Raw genomic sequence first — 9,840 nt, forward strand, 5'->3', positions numbered from 1 at the left:
TAGTTCTGGTCTGGTTACCCTCGTTACTGCTGTCACTGCTTCTCTTCCATTGACCCAGAGCCTCCAGAATGCAAGGTTTGTCCATGAATTGGCTCAAAACAACTCAGCTACACTTCACGATCAAGAAGATATAGACAAAAGGCTAGAAACAAAGCCAAATGCTCTGGAAGCTGCAGTGATAGGACTAGGTCATCAATTAGAAAGTGTCAAGATGAGACAGCAGCTGCAATGCCATGCTGCTTTCACATATATTTGTGCGACTTCAGCCCCACTATGACAGTTCTCTATGGGACTGGAGTAAAATCAAGATGCACCTACAGGGAATATGGCATCATAATAATATCAGTATAGACCTCGTACGGCTACACAAACATGTGCAAGCCATTCTGAATAGTCATGATGAAATTATATCTCCATTGCAACTGGCAAAAGAATTGCTGATGATTTAAAAGGATTTAATCCATGGAAAATGTTAAAACACACCACCCAGTACCTAATAGAATTATTTATGTACCACTAATTTTATCTCCCTTTCTTTTAGTCAGCAGCAAGCTCCTGAGATCTCAAGTCCAAAGGCTCCAATTAGATGTCCAATCTACATTTAAAATATAAAATAGGGGGAGATGCAGAGAGCACCTGAGAAAGGTCCCTGACTAATTGTCATCTGAATCCAGTGGCTCCTGGCAGAGCCATGCCCTGGAAACATACCTTGCCAGAGGCAGGTGTGTTGTGAGTCTGACCTTTAGCTCAGGCGCCAGGCAGGTGAGTTCCAGCCAGGCACCAGGAACAAACACGATTATCCAGACCCATCCAGAACTGATGATTACAAAGAAGCAGCAAGAATGCACATATTTTCTTTATCTTAAACTTTAGTAAAACTTCCTGGTAACTTTACTGTATAAAATAAACCCGCTGTATCTGCTCTGGGTCCCTGTCTCTCCATCAGAGGACAGCTGACCCACCCTGTCCCAGCTTTCCCTACTGTCTCTGTGTCTGTCTCTTTCATTTTCTCAATTCCCCATCGCCCCTACTCAGGACTCCTGTCCACTCTCTAGCTGTGCTGGTCCCAGAAAAGAGAAATATTTATAGACTGGCATCGTGTGCCTGTGGAGCGAGGCGAAGCTTTATTGAGGATGCATGCAGTGCGCAAGGTCTGGGTCGCCCTCACCCTGGCAGGCGGGATAGGAAGGCGGGAGTCGGGCGGGTTCTCGAAGCTGAGGGTCCCTGACGGGCCGGGGGTGGGGTTGGGGTGAACACCGACTTTGCATGAGGAACGCGTGTGCCGGTGCTGGGGGCGGGAGACCTGCTCTGAGACACTCCAGGCCGCTGGCCGCCCTACACGGGCCGCACCTTCATCTCGGCCACCTTGTAGCTGTAGTAGTTCCCCTTCCCTGAATTCCAGTTGATGCCGTTTGCGTAGCTACTGTGGGAGCCCCCAAGGTAGCGCCCGTTCAGGTTGGACAGCTGGCTGTTGATGTACCACCAGGCGCCCTGGTAAGTCTCGGCACAGTTGGCGGGTGACTTGTCGTTGTCCTGGTCTTTTGTGGAGAACTGGGTGCTGTTGTGTTGGGTCAGGGAGTCACCTGCCAGGAGAAGGGGGGCCGCTTACACTCAGCGCCAGAAGGTGCCGGCTCCAGGTCCGGCCGGAGCTGTCCAGCTGCGCGACGTCCGCTGGGAAGTCTGACGGTGCCGCGAATGCCAGCAAACGCTCGGTCGGTGGATCCCCGGCCTCGGTATCCCCCCCTCTGCTCAGTGCCCGCCAGCGAATGGCACTGTGCCCCGTAGAGGGGAGGCCACTGCCCAAGACGTCCAGGTCCATCGGGCCACACGGGAGGGACATGAGCGGTGCTACCCGGGCGTCCTGTCCACCTGCTCCAACGCGGGCAGTCAGGAGGGAGACGCTCAGGGCCTGCTCTTTGTAGCCCGTGTGTCCCGCCCTCGTCATGGGCGCATCCAGGTGGAGGCGGGTTATCCCAACGTGTGGATGGAGGACCGTGGTGAGGCCAGGCCCTGCCCAGACCCAGGGTCACAGAGCCAGGACCCGCCCAGACGCAATCCACTGCCCACCCACTGCCCACCCACTGCCCACCCCCACTACCCATTCCCACTGCCTTCCCCACACAGCCCACTCCCCACTAGCCACCCTAGACTCCACCCCCCCACGGTATGGCTGACACTCACCGGCATTGCCCCCGGCAAAAGCTCCCAGGATCAGCTGGTACTTCTCGGCCTCGCTCCCCAGCCTGAACAACTGGTACTTGGCAAAGTGGCGGGTGCCCTGGAAGTCCACCAGGTCCACACGGAGCTCGTAGGTGCCTGCGGGGGGCAGGGCCTCAGTCCTGGGAGCAGGGACCCTGAGCTGCCAGGACGTGGGTGACACTCAGGGGGCCTGCACTGGGCACCCAGGACGTCCCTCGAGGTCCCCCAGAAAGTCCCAGTCACTGAGGGGTAGGGGCACGTGCTCCCAGGGTGTGAGCCAAACCCCCAGCCCACCTTCAGGCCCAGACAGAAGGGGCCCTCAGCATTCGGGAGGGGGAAGTGGGGTTGCTTCAGCCTGGTGGGAAGCGGCCGTCTCCCCTGTGTGTCCAGGGACGGGGCTCAGATGGCGGCGAGGGCAGGACTGGAGGCTGGGCATGACCCCGACGAGGGCCTCCGTGTCCCCCCGGTTTGGCCTCTGAGATGCCAGCGGCCGTGACCGGAGGAGGTCTGCCCCCCAAAACCCACTTCCTCTGGCCCTGACGCCCCCTCTCCCGCTGGGACCTTCCTGTCCTCAGAGGCGGCACGTGTGGGGGCGGAGGAGCGGGTTCCGTCCAGGTGGCCCAGGTCGGAGGTCGGGGCAGGAGGGTTACCCCCACCCCCACCCCAGGCCGCGGCCCGGGCCCTACCCTGGGCGGTCAGGGCGTGGATGTGGTCGTTGCCCAGCCAGAACTCGCCCAGCTGGCTGCCGAAGCCCCGCTTGTAGGCGGCCCAGTCCCGGTAGAAGTCCACGGAGCCGTCCACCCTGCGCTGGATCACCTGGGGGAGGGGAGACGGCGCTGCCGCCCAGCACGGCCCCGCCCACAGCCCAGACCCCGGGCGGACGGACGGCGCCCACGTGGGACCGAGGAGGACGTGGCAGCTGGGAGCGGGGAGGCCAGGCCCGGAGCCCAAACCCGGAGGCACGGGGCTCCCTGGGGCCGGGCCCACGGTGGGGTTCTCCCACCCCGTCGGGTTCTCTCCGTCCCCTGGGAAGGGGCAGCCCCGGACACAGGGGCCTGGACAGTGACAAGGGCCCCGGAGCGCGGGTCCTCGGGGTGGAGCCTGGTCTGCGAGGCCCGGGCCCGGCAGCCGCCCCCCCAGCACCGCACCGCCCTCCCGCCGCGGGCACTCACGGTCCAGCCCCCGCCGTCCGTGTCCATGTCGCACAGCACGGTCAGCGGCCGGCAGTCGGGCAGGTAGATGGTGTGCCAGCCGCTCAGGGTGTGGCCCCTGGTGAGCAGCTCCCTGCAGCTCCGAGGTCCTGGGAAGGGAAGCGGCACGTGGAGGCCCCAGGACGGAGGGAGGGCGGGTCAGTGGGGTCTGCGTGGGCAGGAAGCTCCAGGGCTGGACAGAGACCCCACCAGGGCCACCAGCTGTGACGGACAGGCCCCGTGTGCCGGGCCCTCCCCCCAGGGCGCCCCCACCTTTCGGTCCCCGGGCACCGGCCATTGGGGGTCTAATATTTTGGGGGCAAGAGACTAGGACTGTCATTGGGGTCCCTAAGGCAGGAGAGGAGGGCGGGGCTGAGTGCTGTCCCCTGTGATTGGCCAGTGGTGAGGCAGGGGGCGGGGCTGAGTGCTGTCCCGTGTGATTGGCCAGCGGTGAGGCAGGGGGCGGGGCTGAGTGCTGTCCCATGTGATTGGCCAGCGGTGAGGGAGGGGGCGGGGCTGAGTGCTGTCCCATGTGATTGGCCAGGAGTGAGGCAGGGGGCGTGGCAGAGTACTGTCCCATGTGATTGGCCAGCGGTGAGGCAGGGGGCGGGGCCTCTGGGCCTGCAGGCTGATGGGCTGCATGGGGGACCCCAGGCCAATGCTCCCTGCAGGGAGGGCCCCGCACACCCAGGACCTCGGGCCAAACTGGGCGCCGGACCGGGCGGGTCGCCCACCTGTGTCACATCGGTCAGCTTCCCACGAGGCTCCTGGGGGAGAGGAAACACCCGTGAGAGGCGGGACGGCCAAGCCCTGGCCCCTCCGCCCCAGGAGGAGATGGAGGCCCTTTCTAGATGCTTCCATAGGAGGCTGGTCCCCCAGGAGGCCCCAGCCTGCCCCCTGGGGAGGCCCTGGCTGTGCTCCCGGAGGCGGAGTCGGAGCCTCAGCTGCCTCCTGGGCCCAGGGCAGCCTCGGGGACACGGGGAGAGCGGGCCGCTCGGTGGGGAGGGCAGCGAAGGGGCGTCTGCACCTCGGACCACAGGGGGTGACCCTGGGGGCGGTGACTGTCTCGGGTCCAGAGAGGGGTCTCCAGGGTGTGCACGTCCGGGCCTTCTCTGACTTCCTGGACTTTGTGCGGGGCCGTGGAGAAGGTGTCTGTGTCACCGACTCTGCACCAGCCCGCGGAGCGCGTGCATGTGTGAGGGCCACACGCGTGTCATGGGCCGTTCAGGGCACATGTTCCCCATCTGCTCATCGCCTGTGCCCGCAGCGTGGCTCACAGCCTCTGGACCACGTTGTGTTTGAATCGCTGCCCAACTTCCTGGAGCCCCAGGCGGAGCCCCGGGAGGACAGGCCGGCCCTGCTCAGGGGTCCGAGGCCGGACGGGAGGGATGGGCTGCACGGGCTCCGGGAGGAGTGTGGTCCCACCCCGCCCTCCACACCCCCCCGTAGAGGGAAGGCCTGCTCTCCACCCAGCCCCTGCCCCACGCCCTGGGAACCCCCTTGTGCTCAGGGTCCGGAAGCCACCCCTGGGAGGGCGGGAGGGCCTCACCTTTCTCTCCCCGCGCGCCCTTCTCCCCTCGGTCTCCTGCGGAGAGAGGAGGGTCAGCACAGGCTCGAGGACAGGACAGGCTCCTGCCAGACCCCGTCAGCCAGAGGACTCGCTGTCCCCCCTCCTGGGGCCGAGAGAGCCCCGGGCGGGGACAGGTCAGGGACAAGGGAGCCGGGTCTCGTTTCTGTGCCGGTCAGTGCTGGGCTGGGGTCGGGATCCGCCCTGGGCCCCGGGTGCTCTGGACACAGACCCAGACCCAGGCCCTGGGTGAGGGTGCACCCTGTTGGGGGCAGGGTTAGGATCAGGGGTACCGTTAGGGACAAGGTGAGAGTGGGGGTTAGCGTGGTCGGCACACTCATTAGGCAACAGAGCCAAATAGCAACAGTACAGCGATTGAAATTTCCTTTGAGAGCCAAATTTTTTAAACTTAAACTATATAGGTAGGTTATATACTTAATTAGGGTACTCCCAAGGCTTAGGAAGAGCCACACTCAAGGGCCAAAGAGCCGCATGTGGCTCACGAGCCCCAGTTTGCCGACCACAGGCGTTAGGGAATACGGATAAGGTTAGGGATAGGGATAAAGATATTGTTAGGGTAAGGGTTAGATATAAGGATAGGGTTAGGATTAGGGATAAGAATAGGATTAGGGTTAGGCTTAGTGTTAGGGATAAGGATAGTGTTGGAGTTAGTGGTAGGGTTAGGGTTAGGGTTAGGGTTAGGGTTAGGGAATGAGATAAGGATAGAGTTTGGGTTAAGATTAGGGATTAGAATAGGATTAGGGTTAGTGATATGGATAGACGTTGAGTTAGGGATAAGTTTAGTGTTAGGGTTTGGGATAAGGATAGGGTTAGGGTTATGGTTACTGATAAGAATAGGGTTAGGGTTAGGTTTAGGAGTAAGATAGGGTTAGTGTTAAGGATAAGGATAGAGTTAGGGTTAGGGTTAGGAATTAGGAGAGGATTAGCTTAGGGATAAGGATCGAGTTATGGTTAGGCTCAGGGTTAGGGACAGGGTGATGGTTAGGGTTAAGGATAGGGTTAGGCATAAGGACAGGGTTAGAGTTAGGGATAAGGATAGGGTTAAGTTTAGATTTAGTGTTAGGGTTAGGATTAGGGATAAGGATGGTTAGGGTTAGGGTTAGGGATCAGGATAGGATTAGGCATAAGGATAGGTTTAGGGTTAAGGTTAGTGATAAGGATAGGGTTAGGCATAAGGATAAGGTTAGTTTTAGGGGTAGGCCTAAGTTAGTATTAGGGTTAGGATTAGGGATAAAGATAGGATTCGTGTTATGGTTCCGGATAAGGATAAATATATGGATAATTTTAGGGTTAGGGATAAAGTTAGGGTTAGAGTTAGGGGTAATAATACGGTTAGAGTTAGGGTTGGTGTTAGTGTTTGGAATAAGGATAGGATTATGGTTACCATTAGGTTATGGTTAGGGTTAGGGGTAATTATAGGGTTAACGATAGGGTTAAGGTTAGTGTTTGGGAAAAGGATAGGGTTATATTAGGGTTAGGGTTAGGGTTAGGGTTAGGGTTAGGGTTAGGATTAGGGTGAGTGTTAGGGTTAGCTTTTGGGATAAGGAATGGTTTATGGATAAGGTTAAGGTTAGGGATAAGGATAGAATTAGGCATGAGGAAAGGGTTAGGGTTAGTGTTATGGTTTGGGAGAAGGATAGACTAAGGTTAGTGTTTGGGATAAGGATAGGATTATGGTTGCCATTAGGTTATGGTTAGGAATTTTCCCATGTGACACCTGGGACGTGCCCCTCCTCTCTCCCTGCCCCCGGGGGTGGGGGGTCCTGCCCGGGCTCTCCATGCTCCTTGCTGAGTTACCTTTGGGCCCGGGGGGTCCCACCTTCCCACGGACTCCAGATGGGCCTGGGTCTCCTGCAAATTCAAACATGTCAGTGAGAAACTCTGGGGACCCAGACTCCTAGCATCTCCAGGTTAGACCCTCAGGAACCAGAGGGAAGGGACCTGGACCCCAGCCCTCCTAGTCCCCGCTGTGCAGTCAGAGGCCAGGACCTGCGACCAGGGGCCTTCCCAGGGGACCAGGCCGCCCAGCTCTGCCCTCGTCCAGGGAACCTGGGCATTTCCATTGGCTGTGACTGCCGGGCCCGCTGTGGTCACCCCTGGAGACAGGCCCCCCGGGCTCAGGTGGGACCAGGGAGGGCACGGAGGACAGTCCAGCCGGGTCCCCCGCAGCAGGTGTGTCATCACCAGGAGCCGTGCTGGCCGCCCACACAGGCCCGGCGGCTCCGTGGGTGACCCGAGACCAGCTCCCTCCCACGGGGACCCACACCCCAGTGGACCAAGCCCCAGGCCCCTCCTGAGACCTGCTGGGGGCCCTGCCCTGCTGGGTCTCCCTGGGCAGGAATGAGGCCCAGCCCCCCTCCCCCGGACACTCACCTTTCCTGCCTTCGGTGCCTGCCTCTCCCTTGGGCCCCTGGGCCCCTGGCAGCCCCGGGCAGCCCCGGAGGATGGTGAGCTTGTCGGTCTCCAGCCCCAGCACCTTCACTTCTGCAGAGAAGCATGGGCGCCCGTCAGGGCTAGGACCTGGGCCGATGCCCCCCACCCCCTCCCGAAGGACCTGCCACCGTGGGGACCCGGCCTGGCAGATGGCAGTGCCCGGGCCGCCTGCCTCAGCCAGAGGGCCAGCCTGGAGGGGAGGCGGTTGCGCCTTGGCTTAGCCTGTGGTTGGTCCTCCCCAGGTGATGGGCCGGCCTCGGGATCCACCTGCCCCCGGGGAACCCCACTCCTCAGGCTGTGTGTCCTCGGGGAGTCACTCAGCCCCTCTGGGCTCTGTGCCCGGCTGCACAGTGAGAGCAGAGGGAGGCTTTGGGGGTCAGAGTGGCCGATGCAAATGTGTGAGACCTTAGGAAGAGCTCCCCCACTGCTGCCCGTCCAGTGAGTGCAGCCCCCGCATCTGTGACAGAGGGGGTTGGGGCAGTGCCGCATGTCACCCCCATTCACCGGGCATGTGGCCTGGGAATCCCGGGCTGGAGGGTGCGGAGGGTGGGGGTCCCTGTGATCCCAGGACACACAGCAGCCCCCGCAGACGTGGAGCCACAGAGGCACCTGCCTCTCAGAGTTTAAGTGCGTCCGTCACAAATACATGGCCTCTAGGGAAGGTGTGGTGACCGGAAACCCTCCCTGGTCCCAGCCCCTCCCACAGCCAGAGACTCCGGAGGGAGGGGTGGCACCCCATGGAGAGCTCCTGGGCCAGGGAAGGAGGTCGGGGCCCGTGGGGACCCTTGGACCCTTGCCCTCTTGCTGTGCCACCTCGCAGAGCAGTTGGGGCAGCCTGTCCCATGAGGCTCGAGGCCCCCAGCACTGGGTGCGACCTTGCACTGACCCCGGCTGGGGGAGGGGGCGCTCTCCAGCCTCCCCCCTCATACCACCTGTGCCCCTCCTGGGAGGACCCCGAGGCCGGTCCCCTGCAGAGGGTGGTTCAGCCTCAGTGTGAAGAAGAATGTTCTGGAAGGACCCGGCAGGGGGCTGGCAGTGGTCTGTGCTGAGGCTCTCGGCTCTGGGACCTTGGTCAGGCCGGCCTGCCGGGCGCCTGGCTCACCTGGACAGTTGTCGGCCGTGGCGGCTGCAGTGCCCAGGAGGACGAGGGCCAGGACCACGGGCCCCATGGCAGCGGCTGCTCTGGGTGGCGGCATCCCGGGTCCCGCTGCCAAGGCGCTCCCACCTTTTATTGCTGCCTGAGCCCCGCCTCTGCTCTAGTTCCCTCCCATGTGGGCCACTCCCTCCCCAGCCCCAGGGGACGGTCCCCCCACCACGCCCTCAGCCCCCCCTCTGCAGTGGCCCCCCTTCCCCTCAGTGGGACCAGATGCCCCGGGTGGGGAGGGCTGTGTCGGGAGGGCCTGTGTGTGTCTTTATTATATTTAATTAAGGATATGTTTTTATTGACTTTGGAGACGAAAGGAAGGAGAGAGAGCTAGAAACACCGCAATGAGAGAGAATCACACCCGCCCTGGGATCCAGCCGTCAACCCGCCCATGTGCCCTTGACCGGGATTGAACCTGGGACCCTTCTGTCCGCAGGCTGGCACTCTGTCCACTGAGCCACACCGGCCAGGGCTGCCTGCGTGTGTCCTTAGAGAGAGCCCAGGAGCCCCCTCTCGTCCCCTAGCTCTCCCCAGGGGGACCCCCTGAGTGACCCCCAGGATGGCAGGGGTGGCCGGGCAGGAACTCACTTGCATGCAATGGGCTGGGGGTTCCAGAGGGTTAGGGACTCCCTGGGGTCCAGGGTGGGCAGAGGGAAGGGGAGGGCAGGGGAGGAGTTGACTGCCCTACAGAGGCAGGACTGGGAGCTGGACTGGGGCAGCAGCAGCCTGACTGGGGAGTGAGGAGGTGGCACTGAATTCTCCCTGGGACCTTGTGAGAGCGGCGCAGCCCCAGCAGGGACGGGAGGCACGGGACCTGTCCACGCCTCTCCCGTCCTGGGAGCGGGTCGCTGAATCTCGAAGCCCCACCTGGATGGAGACGGAGGTGGCAGGTCGGGGCCCCCGTCCCTGTCCAGGTGTGACCCTCAGGCCGACGTGACCCAGGATGGAGGTCCCATCGGGCCCATTTCCGTGTCCCTGGCACCAGGGGCCTGAGAGTTGGTTCTGGACCCGGGGGGGTCTCTACAGGAGGGAGGGGGGCAGAGAACAGAGATCAGGGGAGGGAGCTGAGCTCCCAGAATGTCCCGGTCATCTTGCCGGTCAGTGGCGTCCAGCGTGCTCTCTGCGTCTGGTTTGGGTGGCTGAGGGCCAGGCACCTGCTGGGCCGGGTCCCCTGGGAGCGGGAGGGGCTTCCTGTGAAGCCAGTTCCTCGGAATGGTACACAAAGATGTTCACTTACAGGTTACATATTAGCCAGCAAGGTGTTCATGTAACGGACAATCACGGGG

General features: G+C 61.6%; 1 protein-coding gene across 1 annotated transcript; it reads right to left on the reverse strand.

The window, feature by feature from the left end:
- Nucleotides 1-1,320: 1,320 nt before the first annotated feature.
- LOC118666892 (ficolin-2-like) lies at nt 1,321-8,645 on the reverse strand. Its single transcript, XM_036329168.1, has 9 exons — nt 8,513-8,645; nt 7,351-7,461; nt 6,775-6,828; nt 4,939-4,974; nt 4,124-4,156; nt 3,372-3,499; nt 2,886-3,015; nt 2,182-2,316; nt 1,321-1,583 (listed from the first exon to the last, which is right to left on the reverse strand). The coding sequence occupies exons 1-9, from the start codon at nt 8,604-8,606 to the stop codon at nt 1,336-1,338; spliced, it is 969 nt and encodes a 322-aa protein (XP_036185061.1). The 5' UTR covers nt 8,607-8,645; the 3' UTR covers nt 1,321-1,335.
- Between the last annotated feature and the right edge of the window lie 1,195 nt (nt 8,646-9,840).

The sequence above is a fragment of the Myotis myotis genome, unplaced genomic scaffold (genome assembly GCF_014108235.1).
Source record: "Myotis myotis isolate mMyoMyo1 unplaced genomic scaffold, mMyoMyo1.p scaffold_m19_p_12, whole genome shotgun sequence".
NCBI classification, from domain to species: domain Eukaryota; kingdom Metazoa; phylum Chordata; class Mammalia; order Chiroptera; family Vespertilionidae; genus Myotis; species Myotis myotis.

Excerpts from the sequence above, each read along its gene's own strand:
- LOC118666892 (XM_036329168.1), bottom strand. The coding sequence starts at position 8,606 with ATGCCGCCACCCAGAGCAGCCGCTGCCATGGGGCCCGTGGTCCTGGCC. Across the intron at positions 4,975-6,774 it reads GGGACCCCCCGGGCCCAAAG|GAGACCGAGGGGAGAAGGGC; the intron begins GTAACTCAGCAA and ends CTCTCTCCGCAG. Across the intron at positions 3,500-4,123 it reads AGCTGACCGATGTGACACAG|GACCTCGGAGCTGCAGGGAG; the intron begins GTGGGCGACCCG and ends TTCCCTTCCCAG.